General features: G+C 35.4%; 1 protein-coding gene and 1 non-coding gene across 3 annotated transcripts in view; both read right to left on the bottom strand.

The window, feature by feature from the left end:
* Positions 1-7,257: 7,257 nt before the first annotated feature.
* The window catches only part of OLFM3 (olfactomedin 3), a 200,965-nt gene continuing 184,573 nt past the window's right edge, over positions 7,258-23,649 (bottom strand). For both annotated transcript variants that reach the window (XM_045546316.1, XM_045546315.1), the window contains exons 5-6: positions 9,710-9,816; positions 7,258-8,587 (exon numbers count right to left, since the gene is read on the bottom strand). In XM_045546316.1, coding sequence (XP_045402272.1) covers positions 7,910-8,587; positions 9,710-9,816 — 785 coding nt within the window. In that variant the 3' untranslated portion in view covers positions 7,258-7,909. The remainder of the gene's footprint in view (positions 8,588-9,709; positions 9,817-23,649) is intronic.
* Positions 22,801-22,907, bottom strand: LOC123636137. Its single transcript, XR_006734348.1, has one exon. It is a non-coding gene; the product is annotated as a U6 spliceosomal RNA (small nuclear RNA).

Genomic DNA, 23,649 nt, shown 5'->3' on the forward strand with positions numbered 1-23,649 from the left:
GAGTTTGTGATTTATTGTGCCACTCCTCTCCTCAAAAAGTCCGTCTATCCCTTTATGGTAGACTCTGAGGGAGGCCTCTAGAAACATCAAGCTCTGAAGGGCAGCTTTTGAAAACTACCAATAGCGCCTAATGGTTTCATTAACAGAAAACAAGAAACTTGCTCAAAGACATATCATTAGACCTAATTTTAGAATAAACATTCCACCCTCTGGAAGAGTTGCTTGCACTATATGAAGAACTATTCTTAACTGATGTTACTTAAAAGACATTACCAGATGCATCCACCTAGAATCACTGAGTGATCAATGACTATCAGACTTCTTGTGGTGCACCCCTTGAAAATACAGGCTAAGGAAGGGAGAGGAACAACGTGAGGGGAGAGATGGCTCCTTTCCCTTTCCCTGGCCTGGTAGCACATGGGGAAAAAAGGCAAAATAGGGATTCAAAAGTTGTGTGCATGAAAAGTTAATGTTATTTTTCTTTTTAAAAATGGGCATTAAAGAGAAAAATAATTCACATAACCAGGGGAGCTCTTTTAAGGTACTTCGTCCTGTAATAAAATTTACTGTTTTAGAAAGAAACCAACTTACCCAACAGAGTAAATTAAGACTAGTTTTACCTTCTTGATATTTATATTTAAAATCTTACCTTAATAAGACATAGAAATTTATTTGCAACAAATTTGGAATAATTAATTTCTCATGATGTTCCCAGAATGGAACAAAGATTTTAATGTTTTTAGACATGGTAAGGGAATTACTTAACCTTGTACATCTTTGGTTATCAACATGTACTGTGGTATTATTCCATGTCAGACACTGTGCCAGGGACTGGCATATTAAAAAATTAACTTATTGTCCAGACTCTTGAGGAGTCTACACTAACTTGAAGAAAACAAATCATTGCAATGTGATGTGATACTTTTGGCAATATAAAATCAATACTATGGGAACACAAAAGAATGCCTATTTTATATGCATCAGAGAAATAAGATGATATTTTAAGTGAATTATGAAAGATACATAGAAATGCAATGAAAGGAAGTTAGAAGTCAATCTTTTTTTAAAATTTCAGCTTATTATGGGGGTACAAAAGTTTAGGTTATGTATATTGCCCATGTCCCCCCACCCCGCCGAGTCAGAGCTTCAAGCGTGTCCATTCCCCAGACAGTGCGCATCACACTCATTATGTAGGTATGCACCCATCCCCTCCCCCCACCCCCCCACATCTGCCCGACACCCAATCAGTGTTATTCCCAAATGTGCATTTAGGTGATGATCAGGGAAACCAATTTGATGGTGAGTACATGTGGTGCTTATTTTTCCATTCTTGGGATACTTCGCTTAGAATGGGAACAAAAGACATTCTATAACAAAGACATCTGCACCCGAATGTTTATAGCAGCACAATTCACAATCGCAAAGATGTGGAAACAACCCAAATGCCCATCAATACATGAGTGGATTAGTAACATGTGGTATATGTATACCATGGAGTATTACTCAGCTACAAGAAATAACGGTGATATAGAATCTCTTATGTTCTCCTGGAAAGAGTTAGAAGTCAATCTTAAATGATGAGGGAAAGTATACACTCCACCCTTTCATCTGACTTGGAAAATAAAGGCTTGCTTGCTTAGGAAGCATTCCATAAAGCCACAGCTGATGGAATTGGTCCTTGACCAAACAAAAAAGAAAAACTGATTATGCAGGAGAGGAAAGAGAGGTCAGTAAACAAAAGAAGCATTTCAAAACAAGGCACCAGATTCTGGGCATAGAGATGGAAATCAGAGAGTTGATTGAATGAGAGCTGAAAACAGTCCTAACTGAGCAAGTTGGAAGATAATTGCTAAGAGCAAATACCTGGAACAGTCATTGATTTCCATGATTAGGTTTTTTATCTTTTCATAAAAATCTGATAATGTAGGATATTGTTCAATTTCTTTTTCAATGCATACTTCATATTCCAAGAGTAGTTTCTAGTGGAGTTTAATAAAGACACCAGAGAGAGAATGAAAATACTTATTTTTATTATTTTTCGTTTACATTGGAGTGGAAAATAGTGGGTAAATCTTCTTCAGTCCTTCGGGGGGAAAAATCAAAGTAAGCATCACTAACAGAAATAACGTCAATTCTCTGCTCAGCATGACTTTATCTGTATACGTGTGACTGGAGTTTTTTTTTTTTTAATAACAAAAACTTTAAACCATTTTTCTGAAGCTGTAGATTACATGCATGTCAACTACAATAGTTTCTAAACCAAAGCAAGTGTTGAAAAACCTTTCTTTTTTTCTGTTTTTGTTCTGTTTATGTGCTGCTGCAGTAGCTAATTTCTGAAGAAGAGTTTGCAGTTAAATTTGATGGAACACACTGCATCTGTTCAATTCCAGTCAGATCCTAACGGTGCTGCCAAAAGGCTGTGTTAGAATTATAAGAGAATGTTCGCTAGACTCAAATAGATGTAGGACAGGCCTCTCATGACAGAGACTCTTCGGTCACTGAATCTGGCACGAATGTGCTTGAAAGGCTTGATTACAGAAAAATAACTCAATTCAGTCCAAATATAAAAATTTCTATCCAGAAGTTTTAGTTCTTCTGGAAACAAAACAAAACAAAACAACAACAACAAAAAAAAAACCCTTACTGATAATGCTGGGATGCAGATTTCCTTCCTCTCTGAAGCAAACTGAAATTCTTGAGGATTGCAAGAAAGATAGCAGACATTCAGTGCTTGTTACAAACATACTTCATAAATTTGGGTTTAAATTATTAATAGATTGAATTGACATAGTAGTGGTATTTTGAGTCATGGCTTTCTTTAAGAATCTGAGGAAAACTGGAAATCCTCTACCAGAAAGAATACACAACCATGTATACACATTAAATTTAGCAAAAAAGTTTGGGGATTCAGCCATCCCCAAAAGTACATTCTTGAACTCTAAGTTTAAAAAAAAAAAAAAACTTCTGCAATAAATATTTGGAATATTTGGTCCATGGATTTCTAGACATAGAAAGAAAGAGCTCAATTTTTTTACGTGGATCAGGTGGTGACATTCCATTCTTTGAATGAATTTACCGTGGCAGCCTGCTGCTTGGGAAACCGCCCTTGACTGTCCTCTGTAAACATCATCTCCTACTCAACCTTGCTCCTAGCAAACACCTGATCCCTTTTTATCACATAGGTTTTTTATTCTTTCACAACAATTAATACAGTCAGAACTTATTTCTCATTATTGTTTTTATTGTTGCAGCCTGTTCCCATTAGAATGTAAGCACAGGAAGACCTTATTTATCTGTTGACATCTATGTCCCTAGCATCTAGAAGGTCTTCTAGTATATAGTTTTGTTTAGTGTTTGTTTTTTGAATTAATAATGCAGCATTATCTAGTTTTGAAGTCTGTAAAGTACCGATTGGTAATGTATATGAGTACAGGCGAAGTCAAGAACAATAGAGACAAACAATTAGCTGGATATGCATTACTGCAGTATGCTAAACTTTCATAACATGCTGAAACTTAAAATGGCCAGTGTTTCTTTCATTCAACCCATTTCTTGCTCCATTTTCAAGACTTTTGTCATATAATATTTATTTTCTGGAAGTCTCTGCTTAAATGTAATATTTCCAAGTCTGAATTGTGGTAGGAAATGATATCTATCATGGCAACATTTTAATCACTTGAAAAATAGGTGCAAGCTTTGCCAGGCACGATATATAGTTTTGGTAGGGATGCAGCTTGATACTGAACTGCAAATGTGTATGGACTATCAGCAAACTTCTTGCAGCGCTAATATGTTCCTGAGAACTCTTCCATATTCACCGTACTGCTTCACATCTCTAACTAGGGATAATGTTTTAAGATGGTCATAGACATGAAAGTTGTTGTGTACTCTTGAAAAGGTACAATTTTATGCCCTTCTCTTATATCATTTTCAAGTCATGTTGAATAATGATTTATATTTGTAAAACCTATTTGGCACTTGATGAACTGAGCTTCAAAGGGGATAAGTTCTATACCAATCAGTTTGACATTTTGGAGACAATGCAGACTCCAAATAGGATTAACATTCCTCTAAGCTTGATGAAATATATCAACCAAAAGGGATAAACTACATAACATAATTTCAAGATGCGAGTCAGATAAATGAGCTTGGTAAAGTCAGTGTGGGGAAGCATTTCTTTCTAATTGGCTAAGCAGGAGAGCAAATAGTTTTCTATTCTTTACTCATGAAATTTCCAAGAATTGAATTCATCATTTCTTAGAAAAATAATTAGTGAAGTCGGTTTTTCTTTCATAAGCTAATGTTTTCATTGCATTTTTTCTAGTAAAACATTTCATTTTTTCTAGTAAAACTTCAACAATTCAAAAGAACAGATTTTATTAAGCCCTGGCCAGACCTTCTCTGAAGTTATTGATAATGACAAACTATTAGCTAACAGTTTTATGCTGAGTTTAGCTAACTTTTAGAAACAGAAACCATTCCCTGATCTTGATTTCAGTATGGATACAGCTTGCTAAAATGAATGATATTCAGTGACTCTGGCTTTTTCTAGAAATAACTGTTTATAGCTATGAGCAGTCAGTGATTAAGGTTTTGCATCATCCTATAGCATCCAAATTTTCATTCATGCTCCTTGCCTATAGTACTAGATAGATCACTTTGTAGTAGCTCTTCTCATGGTCCATTTTCCATATAATGATGGAGAAAGCAAGTACACTTTGTCTCTAAATGTCCATTCCTTATCATGTCACAGGAACTTTACCACATGGGGTATGACAAAGAATATGATAATACGTACCCCGTCAAATGAGCAAAATGACATTTTTTATTCTGTTTTCAAAAGTGCACTATTAGACAAAGTTTATCTTGTAGAAACTCTGGAATTGCTAAACTCATCAGATAAAGTTTGGTTTTAAAAAAGATAATTTATTTTTTAAGGAGAATCCCACTAAAAGATTATTACATGTAAAACTTACTAGGGAAATAACTGGTTTTATTTTGAATAAAAATAAACACAATTTTATATAGTTACATTTTTAAAATAATTTTTCTGGTTGAAAAGTTTGTACTCATAAGTTTGGTAGTGATTTTCAGATATGAAAATCTGTTTCTTGTTAGGAATAAGAATCAGAAATTCATAATATTTTCTGAAGATGAGATTTCATCAGAGAGAATACTACTGATTATAAAGGTGAAGTGACTATGAGTATAGAGGCAAGAATCAGAGATTCTGAGTTTATGAGAAATTTTAACTAACTCATAATTTCATGTACATAATGTATCTGTTGTTATTTTCGCTTTTATCTCTACATATTGGTAATGCAGTGAAATACTACCATTTTCTGAACTCATAGATATAAGTTTAGTTGCAAGTAGTAAGCATCGTGATTCAAGTGCCATGAACACAAATAACACACAAACACAATCAGACCATGAACGTATTATTATTTGAGTGACATGAAAGTTTGGTAATGATCTGGTTAATTCAGGAAATATCAGTTACATTATTTAGGATTAAGACTTTCTGAGCTTGGAGTGCTTCACTGCTTGGATTTTGCAGATGATTTAAAAATAGTCATTATTTCCCTCATAAAGTTTATTTGCTAGGGATGTAAAAAAAAAACAGTGATTAGAGTAAGTTCTTATTTATTTCAGGCACAAACTGATGATTTATTAAGAAAAATGCTTTTATACTGTAGGTGTTTAATGCAAATCACATTTTTAAACTCATGTTACCCCCACGTCTAGTGACAATAATAAAATCTGTGCTTGCTCTAGCAGCACATACACTATAAATTGGATATGGTGATGAAACCTGACATAGAAAACAATAAAGTGCTTTACAAGCTGCACATCTCACAAATAAGCTGTGATCATCCAAATTTTGAATGTATGTGATACTATATAACATCATGGAAAAAAAGTAATGAAGACCTAGATATCTATTATAGGCCATCAACTTAAAAATCCATTCATATCTGAAATTGATGTGACTTTCTTTCCTCATACAAACTCTTGATATACAAAATATTGACATTATTTTTGTGATGTGTGTACAATGACTAGTGAATCTCCTAAATTTTCCAACTCTCAATAGCAGAGGAAAACATATATAAACTTTCTAAAAGAGAACACACCATTGTAATAGGACCTAGAGTGGTCATTAAACCATGCTTACTTTTCGTAGGCAAAAAACAAACAAACAAACAAACAAAAAATGTTCTTAAAATATTAACAATTTCAAGATTGGATTATTTAATCCTACAATTTTGACAGTGAGATATTTGAGTATGATGTTTTACTTGTGACATTTGAAATTAATTACCCTTAAATATTAGCATCTCTTTACACAATGCTTTATCTAAATTATTATATCTTTATCTTTCAAAGAAAATGGTGGTGCCATGTATTTGTGAAACTAAACATTTACAACAATTTAAGTTATATATTATTTATTATGGAATATACTTTTAAAATTGTAAAACCAACCCATAATAGTTTCCATAAAGCTGCCTTAGGGAACTTTTTTAGTATATGGAAAATACATTTAAACTCAATGACATGTTTCATATATAGATTGATTATATGTTTTGTGAAGTTATTAACATAAATATTATTAAAGCTTTTCTTTTTTGTTACATTATTTCTACACATACATCAGATCAGAATAACAAGGAGTCACCTTTCCATCTTGTTTTCTGAATTGGTTATTTACACTTTCGAAACCACACATATAACTCCCAAGTCCACCCATCATTTTCTTTTGCACAAATCTTAGCCATAGCTCTCCAGGGCTCATAATCTAAACCTAGAGGACAGCACACAAAAAAATTTTTTAAGAGTTTTCATGTGTGCTTCATATATTTTTAGAGTTCTGATACAAGAAATTACACTACTGTGAGTTGTGCATAAAATATTATAAGTTAAAATACTAATATATTTAATTACAAAAATCAAAATTTGTTTGATGTATAACAAATGAGTGGAATCAACTCAAAGCCAATGTTTTTTTTTGACTCAGCTGCACTGGTTGCAAGCAACTATATGGGTTGCATTCAGTAGAGTGACCAGAGCAACTCAGGTGTACTGAATCACCTTTCAGTGTTAGTGGTCCAGTAGACTTGGGGTAAAACAAAGACTATGTAAGGTATCTGGTTTGATTTTCTATTTAGTTTATAATGCTCATGTAAAGGGGTAAGCCAAGAAGGTCCTTCTTGACCACACTTGAAAATTGACTCGAATAATTTTACTAAGATTAAATTTCAGTGTATTTTATAAAAAATATTACTTACTTTCACAGAAGTGAAGAGATACAATTGCACAATGGTGGTTACAATGGTAGAAATACATATTGCCAATAAAACGTTAGCAAGAGATTTAAAAATGACTGTACAGCACCGCATCAGAGAATTGTGTTAACAGCAAAATAATGATTTTTCCATATAAATGAAATCCTTAAATATTCTTAAAGAAATAAATGGGGGGAAAGCGCTTTTTTTTTCCTTCTAATTCCTACCAAAATATTTCCTGATGTGGAGCAAAAGACAGTAAAAAATGACAGTTAAAAAAAAAAAAGACATTCATGCATTTAAGCCACCATTAGTCTCTGACTCTAATATAAGGCAGATCGTTAATCTTTTGCAAAACTATGACTTTAGCCACTTAAACTCTTTTTAGTGCTTTTCATGACAAGGACATGATAGGCCTTGTAAATTTAGGAGTTAAGATGTGTTTCCAACACGTTAACTTAGACAAGCTCAGCTGTTTTTTGAAACACCAACTTTACAATAAAAAAATGCTTTGCTTTGGAGAAATGATGAAAAGCAGTAATAAAGAAAAAACAGAAGGGGTCCTATGGAGTTTCTCACAAATGACACTGTTTAAATCAGTGAAAACAAATCACATTTGCCTATGTGTCATCCTCAGTCTTAATGATGTGGAAAAGGGTAACATTGAACAGGACCTGGTGGCCATTGTTCCAGGCATAAAGAGCTCTATCTCTCGCATTATAGTCAAGCATGGATATGTGAAAATATTGGTTATGGAAGGGAATGTCTGTGTACTCATATGTGGAGGTTTTTGTGGAATAGGAATAATACACCTTGGCTCCAGTTAAGTGGGAGTTGGTGACATACAGTGTCCCACAGATCATGAAAGATTCCCCTGCACTTCTCTTGGGGTACCCGGTGCTCCAGCTCTTTGTCACCTCCAAGGTGTCTTGGTTAAGTTGGCTGATGACAATATTGCCTGCATTCTGGTTGGTGGCATACACGGCCCACAGTCCGATTTCATCAGCCATTAGGTCGATGTCAGAGAATCCACCCCATGTGTAGGGGTAAACATTGTGAAAACCAGCATACTCCAGGCTTCGTTGGGCAAGCACTCTCCCCATATCAAAGCTGTATTTGATGATGATATTACTTTGATACTTGTTAAAATAGAGTGAGCCATTGTAGACAACATGGTTAGTTCCTGCCCACTTGAAAGGGAGGTTGTATGTCCTTGATTCAGCCCCACTGACAAAGTCTGCAAGTGATTTGTATTCACGGACAATTTTATTGTTAGTATAACTGTCCATGTACCAGACCTGAGAAGAAAGGAAAAAAAAAAATGAAGTGACTAAGTTCTGTATTTTTCTGAGAATTCCAAAATAAAGACTGAGAGACAACACATATTAATGTCATAATTCTCAGGCTCTGGATGGAAGCCACATTATCTTACTGCCCCACCTGCTGAAACGTGATAGTATTTTAGGCTTTTGTAAAAATATTGGCATTGTTTATGTGGAAAAGAAATAACTGAATTTACTGCCTTGATGTTAACTTGCTTTTTGCTTTTTCTTTCTTTGTTCTTTAGTTTTGACCATTTAGGGCATACCACTGAGTGAACCAAACATATGTCAATGCAAATCACATCATCTGATAGATCAATACAATCAGTAATAACTGCAAAAAATATAACCGTCAGCAAATTATATTTATTCCATCCTTTGCTCTGAAAAAAATGTATGGTCTAATTTTGCATATTCAAATTACTTCTCCTTTATGGGTTCTACAAAATATTCTAGTAACACTTGTTTATTGGATCAGCTTGTAGGTACAACTACCTTTTAATGAAACAATTTTACTAATTTAATAACTAATGTTGTTTGGATGGAACCCTTGAGAATCTTAATTTATACTGAGTTCTGTAACAGAACATAAATAGAGCTATGACAAGTTTCCACTATATTGATTTACATAATACAGGCATTGGCAACTTATGAAAATACCCCCAAAAGTTTCAGTGCTATTTCTTTTAAAATTACCTCTAGACTCCAGGGATATTTTAGCCTATTTAGCGAATTGGTTAGCCCTTGAGATTTTCACTTATTTAATGCTTTCTTTTTTTCATAGAAAAGAACAGGTATTAGAAAGAATATACAGAAAATTTTGTATGCTTATAATTAGACCTTTTCAAGCATAAAACATGACTAAAACCAATAAAAATTAGTCTTATTATATGGTTGAATTAGAGGATGGAACATTTTACTAAAATAGGTTTGCCCTATCTTTAGATATATTAATATTATCAAACAGAAAATATTTGCAAACAAATGCAACATTTTTCAAGTTGGAACTAATATCCCTGAAGAAAATGAATAGCCCAGTGGAGAAAATGTGTAAACAAAACCCAATTCTAAACAAAGGTGTTTATGGGAGCAACATACTCTGTTATTTTTTTCAGATGCTAAAGGATCTGTCATCCAAGCACCAAATCGGGTTCCAGAAGTCTTGACAGTAATTGGGCCTGTGATTTTCATCAACTTGCCACATGCTGAAATAGAGCAACAGAAACATGTTGGGTGAACATGGCCAGTAATTCCAACACACATACTCATATCAAGTGCAAAGAAAGGGATCATAAAACAAAGCAAATCCATGGGATTAATATCTCATATTCTGAATGGATGATTGTTCATATTGGGTGCTATGCATTTAACCATAATTTGAACTATGAGTAGTTGCTTTTTCAATGCTCTAAATCTAAAGTGTGAAATTTTAAACTCAGAAATGATTTGTCTAACCCAGAAATAAATAAATGAGGAAAGTCATTATCATTATACCAATTCCATGGCTGCTTTTTCTAAGTAAAGAAGTCAGAAAAATTAAACAAATTGCTCATGGACCGTTTACTTGATCACCAGCAAACCTCCCCCTCCCCACCAGGCTTTGTGACTATGGATAACTTATAACAGCCAGAAGGAACTCCACCAACTGATTTTCAATTTGTATTGGTGAGTGAGTAGCTCTTGAGAAAGATATCCTTATAGACTATAACAAAAACTTCAAGTGCAGTCTACCTGAAAGAGGTGGTGTTTTGAAGGGTGAATGTCTTGTACAGATAATAGGGCCTGGTATGGCATTCATGAATACCCAAGGAACAAAACCCCAAAAACTCAAGCCCTCAGACCCCAAAGTCACATGCTGTGAAAGGTGAAGAGATGTAAGATATCATCAAAAATTAATGACTTCATGAAAACGTTGTCATATTTTTATCATCCTAGCTGTGAATAAGACCTTGGGAATAGTGTGGACTTCATAAATGCCCAAACCAAAACCAAACAGAAACCTAGGCATTTTTATGAGATTTTTAAACAGCAAAACTTGTGATTTATTATACACAGTGTAAAAGGCTTTATGGCTGCCTATAAATGTTGAGCTTTAAGAAATCCTCTTTCCTGTCCATTTATATCATCTTTTTCCTTTCTGTTATTTTTTTTTTTGGGGGGGTCCTATTTGTTTCACATATCTTCTATCCTCCTCTGCCTATCTTTAGAATTGAGAAATTTCTAGTTAGTTCTTGTTGGTTCCTATGTATTTGGAAGGAAAGGAACAGATACTCAAAGGAAATCAAGGACAAAACTAATTCTAGCTTGGAGCTTATTTTTGCTCTTTTTTTTTTTCCTGTATATGCTCCTCATAAAAATAATTTGCAATTGGCAGATACTAAGCCTTGCAGTTAGGAAGAGGATGCCTGATAACATTATGTTTTGCATTATTATTTCAGTGATAGCTATGAATTTAGTAATCTCTAGCATTCTATGAAACCTGAATTGAATACATTTTCCCCCTTTCATGATAAAAGCTAACTGTGATGGCATCATTATACCTGTATAGTAAATTACTTTATGATTTCCTTAAACCTGAAAAACCAGGCCAATAATTCAGAAGACTTTATGGCATTATCTATGCTGAATAGCAAGATCCTGGGTTAAAACCTATTTGGAATATATCAGTTTTACTTGCTATAAACACATGAACAATATATGAGTAAAGTAGTATCAATTTGAACTAGAGAAAAATTAATCATATTCTGAATGGATCTAGTTGAGTATATCCTTTGAATATACAATAAGTGAAAGTAATATGATTTTTAATGATGTCCTAGATGTTTAAAAATGAACAGTTGATAAGAGCATGAAAATTTCAAGTGTAAGTAGAGTGAAATAAATAGAAAGACATCCTCCTGCCCGGAAAAACATGACCAAAAAAAATATGTGATTTTTTTCCCCTTAAACATAGGAAAGTAATTTTGACTCAAGTTGATGAAGTAATATATGATTCCATCTCCTTTCTTTTCCATGATCTCATTAAAATGATAAGAAAGGAGTAAAACATGGAGGACAAACAAACAAAAACAAAAACTCCATACAAAGAGAATGGCATATGAGTCCTTACTGGAGAAGAAGTTTAAACAAATCTCTAGAAGGCAGAGGTGATGGAGAGGTAGGATGGAATAAAACACATCAGTGTATCTGAAGAAGAGGTGAGAGCTGAGGAGGGAGATGATCTGCCTTAAAGAAGAGAAGTAAAGGACTCAGAAACCTAAGTAGGAAGGATGTTGAGGGTGAGATAGGACTCTGACAACAAAGACACCACTTTAAGCAAGCCTTAAGAGCAATTGATCCCATCATCATCTGTAGATGCAGGACCCCAGAAGGCAGGTTAAAAACAACAACAACAACAACAACAAAAAACATAAAACTGTGTTACTTACCTGAAAAGTTACAGGGCACAAATGTAGTTAGTGGAGGTCCAGAGCCAGGCCCCTGCATAATGACATTGGTAGTCTCCCTTTCTACTCTCCAGAGAAAGAAGTGTCAAGCCCTAGCTAAATACACAGAGTTTCCAAGCAGATTTGTTGTTCACATCTTTCAAAATGAATGGATAACCAAGGGTGACCATATATTTTTTAAAAGTTTACAGTAAGAAGGATGAAAGTAAATGTGCATAAAACCGGGGCCCCAATAAAAGAGAGAGAATTCAGAGAGTTGAAGAGACCCTAGTATCTTCAGAGAGTTTTGTATCCTGTATGGTCTGCACTGTGAAAGGAAAACACAAAGAACTATTGGAGATTAAAAGTATAATTTTAAAAAATGAATAGGTTGGAAGTTAAAAAGAGTTGTCTTCAAAACTAAAACAAAAAAGAAGAAATTAGGAAGAAAAATATGGAGACATATAGGATCAATCCAGAAACTCCAACGTCTGAAGAGTGAGGTTTCTAGAAAGAGAGGAGAGAGAAAACGAGTGGAAAAAATAATCAAAGAAGTTAAACAGGAATCTCCCTAGTTGTAAAACCTAAATATTCTGATGAAAAGGACACACTATAATGAATGAAAGAATACCTACTTCTAAAAAAATTACTGTGAAATGTTAGAAGATGAAGAATAAATTGAAATTGAAACTTTTCGGAGAAAGAGCATGAGTTGGTCACATGAAAAGAGAGAGGAATTAGATTGGAGTTGGGCTTCTCATCACCCGTACTAGATGCTAGAAGACAGTGGTCAGGGCCTTTATATTTAGGAAGAGAAATCAGAGAAAGATAGAATAAAGATATTTTCTATTTTCTGATATGCAAACTTCCCAAGAGTTTACCTACAATGCACTCTTTCTTAAGAAGGGTCTATTGCAGCAAAATAAGTGAGTAAATCAAGACAAAGCAAAGACATGAGATCAGAAAAACTGTGACTTCCTGTTCCTGAATGGTAACTGTGCAGTAGGCATTAAGTATATTTAGTCCAGAATGGAAACACAGCTCCAATGGGATGTCTCCGATATAAGTGGAATTGATATATAGATAGATTGTATGAGACCCTCTAGGAAAAACTGGGCATGGTGAAGACAATTATTCACTGGAACTTAACTCTAGTAATATTCTCCTTTAAATGGAACATGATGTTGTACTTGGAGAGGAAGGGAATATGTCTGAGTCTACCATTTAGCTCCCAAGGAACAATACAAGCATTGTTATAATAATGTAAACACTCATGGCTACCTTGTAGAATCAGCAGATAAGCTAATTACAGAATACCTGACAGATGTTTCATCTGCTCTGTGATTACAGAAAAGACCAAATGTTTCCAACCATGATAACATAGAAGAACAGGTAAAGTTCACATTGTTAGGGAATTAAAAATTGAGACAAGAAATAGAAAGAAAGATGAGAGTATAACTGTCTTCATATTCAAAAATATGATAGGAGATTTTTTCTTATACTTGATGAAAAAATAATAAAGATTTAAATTTAAGACTTGACGTTACAAAATCGATAAGAATCAAACTATGAATAGTCATAAAAGCATATTAGGAGGAGACATGACAGTAAGTGAAGTTGGCCATGTGGTCTAAATCCTCATCTTGCAGAGAAAAAAAGTCTAAAATTGATAAATCAAAAAAAGTAGGAGAAAAGCATATTATTAGAAATAGGAATAAAACCACCAAAAGCCCTAAAATTAAAGTGTTAAATGTGGTTGCCTCTGGGAAGCAGAGCTGATGAAGGAGACTGTTGCTTTTTATTCTAAGCTTTCAAAGCATACAATTTTCTAGCCATGTGCATACAATATTTAGGTTACAATGTAAAAAGTTAAAATAGCTGCAAAAATTTAGGAGCCATTAATTTCATAAAGCAAAAGTCACATTTATATATTGCCTATTGAAAAATCATTTCCAGGTTCTATATGCCATGGTTCCTTGGGGCTAGGAAGTAGGTAGAAATGGAAGATGTAAATAGTCTGCAGATACGGAAGCTGTGAACATTCTGCATTTTAATTTGGGTTTTTTCCTGGGAGGACTAGATTGAAATTGTGTTCTTTAAACTTTTAGCTCTGTCTTACAATTGACATGGCAATTTCTCTCTCTTTAATTCTTTCAACCTTAAAAAATTAGAATCCTTATTATGAATTATAATATTTATCACTTACTTTATATAGATGTTAAGAAAGGCTAACAAGTGACTACAGAGACTACAGTGGTTAGTATATGTGCAGGAGCTATACTAAGAGATGCTGTACATATGAGTCAAGTAGAAACGATATATGTCTTATTTCAAAGTAGTTAAGGCATTGTGACCTTGAAAAAATGTGCTCCTGTTGAAGACCCACTAATTAAAGGGAGAAAATTAGTCTAAAATTTCTTGAAAATATTTTTTAAAGAAGAATGATCTTTCATTATCATTTGAAAAAAAACATACACAGAATTTCAGAAGTCAGTTGAATCAAAATTTGTTCTGGATATAGATCAATATGATGTCCCAAATATGAAACATAAATATAATGAAATGTCCATTCCCACTAGTTCCCAGAGGAAATAACCACGTGGAAACATAACCAGTAAGACATTACGGTGACTTCAAGTTGTTTCTATACTGAAAGTGAATATCGATTTTGCAGTTACGGAGTTTGACTTCACATTTAAAATGGTCAAACTACACAATTAAACTTCAAAGTGAGATTTTTAAACTGCTTTATTAGCAAAATTGTCCTCTTTGCCGTAGATAACCTTTATCACCAGACTGAAGCATGGTTTGGACAAAGCAAGAAGACACGAACCTCGTATTTGCCCGAGAGGTATGCATATTTTAGATGCTGAGGTATGCGTAATCAGATGTGATTAGTTGAAACCTGAATAAGAACGGTCCTTGGGTCTCATATTCGTTCTATGAATTTCAGCTAATCAGCATCTGTAAACAACCCACAGCATATCAGTGGGTTGGGTTGTCTTGGCTTCGGTGGCATTTGGATCTAACCCAGCATTGCACCTACGTGGCAAAGGGACACTGCTGAGCCTTAGGTCGTTTAGACCAGGAATTAGGAAAGAATTTATACCAGGGGTTAAAAGCTTCTGACTCTTAAACCAGCAGTCACCAACCTTTTTGGCACCAGAGACTGGTTTCATGGATGACAATTTTTCCACAGACTGCAGCGGGCGGGGGGATGAGGGGCAGAGGTGCAGATAGGGAGATGGTTTTGGAATGATTCAAGTGCATCACATGTATTGTGAACTTTATTATTACTACATTGTCACTTGCCACTCACTGATAGGGTTTTGATATGAGTCTGCAAGCAATTGATTTATTATGGTCTCTGTGCAGTCAGACTTCTCTGCTAATGATAATCTGTATTTGCAGCCGCTCCCCAGCGCTAGCATCACTGCCTCAGCTCCACCTCAGATCCTCAGGCATTAGATTCTCATAAGGAGCTCAAAACCTAGATCCCTCGCATGCACAGTTTACAGTGGGGGTTGTGCTCCTATGAGAATCTAATGCTGCTGCTGATCTGAGAGGAGGCGGAGCTCAGGTGGTGATGGGAGCGATGAGGAGTGGCTGTAAATACAAATGAAGCTTTGCTGGCTTCCCCTCCTGCTGTGTGGCCTGGCTCCTAACAGGCCACTGACCGGTACCAGTCCACAGTCCAGGATTAGGGACCACAATCTTAAGCTAAAAATGACTTCACTTTCTTCTTGTGGCAATAGGCATTTTTTCTAAAATATGTTAGAGGGTAAAAAGACTAGTTGCTATTTAAAGATTAAATAATTAATGTATGCATTTAGCAACCATTTACCGAGACTTTATTTTGTACCAGGACTGTTCTAGGTGCTGGGGGTCTAAAGGCAAACAGGGAGACAAGTCGTATGTGACAGCTTCTCAAAATACCACTACTTATGCCTATCTTTTCCGTTTCCTTTTTTATTCTTTTTTTTCTTTTTTGAATCAACTAGCAAGGAAAGTTAAATGAAGAAGTTGTTTCAGACCAAATATGTATTGAGAAGAAAAAGATGTGGCAATGAATTCACTGAATATCTGTTGATGTTAAATAAAAAATAGAAATTCAGCCTGGGGACTGTAACATGCTAACACTAATTCCATGAAGACAGCCTTCTTAGATAAGTAAAATATATCTTATTTTAAGCCACATTTACCTTTTCTCTTTTTCCACAAAACATGCCCATAAACTGTTAAACATAGAACAAGCAAATTTCAACTAATCTATGTTTAGTTTTCTATGAAAAATGAATGCAAGGGTCTAGAAAAAGCAAATTGAATACAGTTACATTTCTTATCAAGTCTCACTGATTTGGTCCTACACCTGTGTCTTAATGGTAATTGTCCATACGATTGAAACTTGTTCCTATAATCAATAAATCAATACAGTTTTACAAACTTTAACTGTGAGCTTTCAGTGAATGGCTTTTAAAATAGATGCAAACCATTTTCAAATTATGCACGTGAAACTATGTGAGCTCTGGCTCCAAATAAAGATATCTACTACTTGGCCAGGGAAGATACTATGAACTTTGTGTTTTGCATTTATGAACTTTGTGTTTTGCATTCTTTGATTCTCCTATGTGTAATCATCTCCCCATCATTTTCCTCCATGTCTGTCAGCCATTAGCTATCTCCCATCTGCCCAGGGACTCACAGTGTGCAAAGCCAGGGTTTGTCTTCCTAGCACCACCTTGTACTTGACCTCAGTCCACCACAGCTTTTCATCCTGGAGTCATATCTTCGAATAAACCAATTTTCATAGTATTCATCTAAGAAGTATACTTGAAGTGAAGAACTAACAACCCAGAGTATTAACAATTTAAAAATATATGCATCTTAAATGAGTCCTTCAGTTTCTTAATCTGAACTAGTGAGCACATTAAAAATTGTGGAGTCCATAGCAATAACCTTGCTTAAAACCCCTGATAAGCATTTAATAATTATGGATGGAGATATCCTTTACTTTGCAATGAGTAGTAGGCAAAGTGCTTTGCATAAAATTTCTTCGTATTGGGTGACTTCAGAAAGGAAACCCTTAGGTGCTTAAAAGAGGGGCTTTCGGATGTGGCTTTCAAACAGGGGTGCTTCGTTCACTCATTTATTCATTTATCCATTCATCCAGCTAACATTTATTGGGCAGCAAGCATTGTTCTAGATACTAGAGTTACAATGATGAGGAAGACATGATACCTCTGTTCTGGTGAAGCTTACATTTTGGGGGGGGAAGAGAGAAAGAATAAATAAATAGGCAAACTATCTGGTAGGAATAAATTTAATGCAGGTATTTAAGCAGGGAAATTTTATAAAGAGTGACTGGGGAGCTACTTTAGGTTGGGGCAGTAGGCAAGACCTCCCAGAGTGTGATATTTAATATGAGATCTGATTGACAAAGGTCAGCCATGGACTCATAAGTTGAAGGGAAGGACAGTTATGCATTTAGTTTGTTTAGTGCTGCAGCCAGTTAGTGGATTTGGCCATTTTGTGGATCAGCTTAAGGGAAGGCACCATGTTAAAGAGTCTGCCTAGACCTGGATCCTGATTTTACCCCCTTACTTTCTGGGGACTGTGAACAATTTCTCACCTCTCAGTGTCTCATGGGTAAGAACAGTAATAATATCTATCTTAAATGTTATCGACAAGATTCAATAAGAAATACAGGCTAAGTGTTTAGAATAGTGTTTGGTACATAGTTAAATTCTTAAGAAATATTAGCTACTATTGTTGTTATTGCAAAGGCCCTAAATCTGGATATGCTTGCTGAGTTAAGAGAAACAAAAAGAAACAGAAAGAAGACCAGTGTGTGTAGGACACACCCGGAAAAGCAGAAGAGGTTGGAGAGATGAATAGTCCAGATCGTAAAGTTTGTAAAATCAGAATGAATACTATATTTGGATTTTATTCTAGGCATGATTAAAAGCCATTGAAGAATTTTAAAGAGGGGGAGGATAACAGAATATGAGCTGTATTCTAAAAAGATAAATCTTGTTACTGTTTGGAAAATTAATTGTAGAGGGGATAGAGTGTAGTCAGAAAGTACGATTAAGAGGTTATCACACTGGTTCAGGTGAGAGTTGATGGGAACCGCGATGGAGATGGAGAAAAGTAAATGAATTTGTGGTATGTTTTCAGGCTAAAGCTGACAGGACTTGGTGTTGGATTAGATGCAAGGATGGAAAGCAAAAAGGGGAATAAAAATCTCAAATGAAAAAGTAATCTAGGCCGGGTGTGGTGCTCACGCCTGTAATCCTAGCACTCTGGGAGGCCACGGCAGGAGGATCACTTGACCTGAGGAGTTCAAAGTCAGCCTGAGCAAGAGCCATACCCCATCTCTACTAAATATAGAAAGAAATTATCTGGACAGCTAAAAATATATATAGAAAAATTAGCCGGGCATGGTGGCACATGCCTGTCGTCCCAGCTACTCGGGAGGCTGAGGCAGGAGGATTGCTTGAGCCCAGGAGTTTGAGGTTGCTGTGAGCTAGGCTGATGCCACGGCACTTTAGCCTGGACAACAGAGCAGGACTCTGTCTCAAAAAAAAAAAAAAAAAAAAAAAAAAAAAAATTACAAAAAATATAGTAATCTAGGGCCAGGCACGGTGGCAAACACCTGTAATCTTACCACTCTGGGAGGCTCAAGGGGGAGGATCACTTGACCTCAGGAATTCAAGGTCAGCCTGAGCAAGAGTGAGACCCCGTCTCTACAAAAAAATATAAAAAATAGCTGGATGTTGAGGCGTGTGCACTGTAGTCCCAGCTACTTGGGAGGCTGAGGAAGGAGGATCGCTTGAGCCCAGGAGTTTGAGGGTGCTGTGAGCTAGGCTGATGCCACAGCACTCTAGCCAGGGGAAAGGAAGTGAGACTCTGTCTCAAAAAAAAAAAAAAAAGAAAAGAAAAGAAAAAGTAATCTAGGATAATATGTATATTTTTGGCTTGTTTAGCTGGTCAGGTTGTAGTGTCATTTACTCAGATGGAACGACTGAAGGAGGAATAGGTTTGGGAGGAAAAATCAAGAATCCAGCATGAGTTATTTTATGTTCTTCATGACTATTATACCTGCCAGTGGGAATAGCAGGTAAATCTAGGGAGCAGACACTCTTTTGCTATGCAGTTTTGACTTTCATCAGCACAATGACGACAGTGAAAGCCAGGGGCTACATACTGCCTTAGAGAGAGGGCATACGCAGAAAAGAGAAAGGCAACCAGAACAGAGCCCTGCAAATCACAATATTTATGGGACCTAGCGAAGGAACGTAAGAATAAGCTGTATGTAAGTGGGATAGAAAAAATAGTGTGGTGTTAAGAAATCCAAAAGAAGAAAGTGTTTTAAGAAGAATGTAATGCTGACCTGTGGCTCTTATCACTGAGAGGTCTAGCAAGACAGGATCAAAGACATGTCTGTGGAATTTGGTAACAATGAGTCATTGGTGATGACAAGACTCAAATGAAGAGAGTGGTCAGACTAGAAATTGGACTGGAGTCAGTTTGAAAAGACTAATAAACTGAAGCAGCAGCTACGAAGATTCTTTCAAAGGAAAAAAAGTTAGGAGATAGGGATAGGGAAATATGAGATCCTGGAAAGTTTTTATTGCTGTACTGATGTTATTTCTGTTTAGGAAACGCTTGTTTGTCTATAGGAATCAAGTAGTAGAGAGCAAGAAACTGGTGACGTGAAAGACAATAATTAAATAAATGAAGCCCATGAGCAGATGGTAGTTTAACCTATTTAGTAACCATGAGTAATCTTGCCTCTATCCTTTCATACGCGTGTGTGTGCGCATGTGCGTGTGTTCTAACTTGCACTAATTTCCAAGGAAATGTTCTTTGTGTAGTATATTTTTTTTATCCAGGTTTGAATGCTGAGGTGGGAGTTAGTTAGGAAATCTGGTCTCTAATCTAGGCCACAACATTAAATCATCATACAATGTTAGATAATACGCTTATTCCCTGAGGTGGAGTTTCTTCATCCATAAAAATGACAGTTCTGAAGCCTGACATATTGTCATTTTAACTCAGGAGACATGGAATAGATACTGGTTCAACAAACTTTTATGTGCTGATGGGGGGAAGGTGGTATTTGTGGCTGTGGTTAAACACACACACACACCCCCCCTCGGTGTGATGACGGTCACCATCATCATTGTCTACCTTATTCCTGGGAAGCAAAACACAGAAAGTTCTCTCAATGTGGATTTCTGCTCAGTAGAAGCTTCCATTACAAATGGTTATTGATTTTCTAATCCAAAATCCATCTTGCCAAATGAAATTAGTAAAATTAAAGTTACAGGAATTTATAAACCTGGCTGCATTTTTAGTTATAATTTTGTGCACCTTAGTGTTAAGTAAGCACAGGGACCCTCAGATTCTCTTGGAGCCCAGAAATTGTAAAAATAAAGTAAAATGAAATGAACAATAAAAGTCACTTTTTTTTTTATTTCTTAGCTTCTCAAAACTAGCTCTTGTTCCAATAAATCACTATCTTTCTCACTTTACTCTCACTTTTTATGAGGACAAAGGAAGCCAGACAGAAAGGATAATTTTCCCAAATGCCTGGAAGACAAATGTTGCTGCAAAGGTGGACAGAAAAGAAGGAAGTTAAGAATCTTGCTTCATTGATTTTCTCCTGCTGTGCTTTCTGTCTACAGTAAGACACATGAAAATATTAGCATTTATAATATATTGCCCGTGTACATTGTGTATAGTCTGAAAATATACTGAATCAGTAGTAATTGAAGAAAGTGATCATTTTATTTTTCTGGTGACTTTTAGAGATTCAACTTTTTAAATCTGTTACAATCCATATTTATTAATCACTAGATCAGGAAAAGATATCATTTGGGATTCAGCAAGAAGATCAGTTGTTTGGATCAACAAAGCATAAAAAACATCTGTCCTCTATTTTGTTTATTTCTTCAATATATAATTGTAACTTGTAATATCCCGGACTAACAGCTTCTGGATTTTAATCTTAACAGTCGTACCCATATAACCAAATTAAATGGAGTAGTGAATAAATTTATGGGCAGAAAGGTATTTCTTTTTACTTAAGGCCATCAGAGAATTCATGTCATAAAAAATACATATGATTTGATCTTTAAAATCTATCTATTAAAGCTACTTAAGTTTTTCTCTATCATACCTTTGGTAGTAAAATATATTTATATCATTTAAGCGTTTATTTTCCTGTCTAGTCTTACTGATCATGCTACTAAGGGAAAGGGAAAGATAAGAATGGACACATTGGATATAGCCCTCACTAGATGGTTTCCAGTGTTATCTGGTTCATTGGATCGAGAATAATATGAGTGTGTCTAAATAACCTCCTTTTCCCGAAATTAATACAATTTTACCCATTTAATTATTTAAAAATTGTCTCTTCCTTTTACCTTTTCTGAGATAAAGCTTATATTTTGAACATATCTTTAAGGAGAAGCCTACCTAGCATCTAAACTTAACGGAGAACTCTGTTATAAAAATCTCAATTAATTTGACAATTCATGCTTGCCTCTGGAAATACAGGTTTTATATCCTTAAAAGGCTCATAATTTAGTCATAATTTAGTTCAAAATGTAGGACATAAAAAGAGGAAAGTTGATGGTATGAAGGAGGTTTCTAAATTTAAAAAAAAAAAGAGGAAAGTTAATGATAAATCAATTTATAGTAAAATTTACCAACCACCCCAAAATGAAGCTAAACTGTAACAAGGGTTCCAGGATTCCAGAAGAATGAGTCATTGAGTGTATAGACAATGGAGAAATTGCCATTCTATTTTACAACCTAGAATTTTGGGGAGAGTAGGACTATCTTTGGTAAATGATTTATTCAGAGATCTCCTCAATTGAATTTGAGGGAATATTCTCATAAATTTCCCCTGTTACATTTCTGAGTTAAATCTCACTCCTTTCCACCTCAGGCACACAGTTTGACTTTTCTGTTAATTCTTGCTTTCACTGAGATGTTCAGTGTCTCTTGCTTAAATGCTAAGTAGAGCAAAATGTCAGATTGTTTTGGGATGAAATACTGCATTGCCATTGAAGAAAGCAATGAAAACAAGGGTGGAAAAATGTTGTGTGTTTGTTGTTTTTTTTTTCCTCCAAAGCTTTTTGGTTTTATAAAAGATACAGATATGTTTTATATTTTACATATACTGATTTATTTCTTGAAAGCAAGTTAGAACTTTTTATTTTAAAAATAAAATTTGATCTTAAACATTCTGCAGATGCTAACTTTTGTCTGCTCCATTTCAGGTGTATTGGGAGAGTCTCCAAGGATTCAACTAGAAGAGGACATGGATGGTTCCCAACCTCTCAGTTCAGAGACAACTCATCTAAAAGCAGGTAACGATTTTTTAAAAAAAGCAAATGGGCATTCTCTGTAAAATGTGTTAATGTACTAAGTGTCATGCAGGAGCAGAGAGAGCGCTGTGGAAGCCCATGGCAGGGGAATACAACGACATTAAGGGACACTCAGGGAACATGTAAGGTGGGGAGGAAAAGTGTTCCAGGAAAAAGGAGACAAAATTCAATGTTCAGGAGGTAAAGAAAGCATGCACAGTTGAGGAACTGAAAGATTAAAATGACTGAAGCTTAGAGTGAGTGCATCATGAGCACATGAGAGAAGAACTGAAGACCTGGAGAATCAGACAGAGGCCATTTCATCAGGACAAAGCATGCAAAGGTGTTTGGATTCAATTTTAAAGGTAAACCACTTTTTTTTTTTTTTAATATGGAACGCTTCAGGATTTTGCTTGTCATCCTTGTGCAGGGGCCATGCTAATCTTCTCTGTATCGTTCCAAATTTAGTGTATGTGCTGCCGAAGCGAGCACAAGGTAAACCACTTAAATAGAGGTTTAACACGACAAGCTTTGCATTTGGGAAGGATTACACTCAATACTTAGTGTGAAGGAGAGGGAATAACTGCAGCTAAAACTTATGGTTAGGAGGCCATTGCCATAATCCATTTGAAAAATGATGACCGATGCTTTGGATTAGGGTGTTGGAAGTGAGGATGCAGAAAAGAGGCAGTTTTGAAAGATCTGTGAGAGGGGAGAAAAAAGATTTGGCGATTGTGTTGGGGGAATGAGGTTCAACAAAGAACCAAGAATGGGTCTGTGGCTTCTTTTCTACAAGAATTGGGTGGATGGTTTTTCTATTCATTAAATTAAACTTATTGAGCATCTAGGAAATTTCTCTATTATTGCATGCACCCCACAAAAAAATCTCAGCCCCTGAACTTAGTACTAGGATTTAAAGTTACTGGCTTTAACATGGATCTTTGGCAAGTTAATTTAAAATTTTTGAGCATCTGTTTTAATTAAATGACCAATACTAAATGCCTAACTCAGAGCTCTGCACAGATTAGAACTAGCACATGTAAAACAGCAGGCACAATGCCTGTTAAGTGAGTGGTAGGCACTCAATATTGCTGTAGTTATCTGTTTATGTGCTTGTTGTCCCCACTAAAATGTAAGCATCTTGACAGTAGGGGGAAATGGTCTCCTATACATCTTTGCATCTGCTAATACCTAGTAAAGTGCCAGCATTAGGGAGTTAATAAATATTTGTCAA

The sequence above is a fragment of the Lemur catta genome, chromosome 3, assembly GCF_020740605.2.
Source record: "Lemur catta isolate mLemCat1 chromosome 3, mLemCat1.pri, whole genome shotgun sequence".
Classification (NCBI taxonomy): Eukaryota; Metazoa; Chordata; class Mammalia; order Primates; family Lemuridae; genus Lemur; species Lemur catta.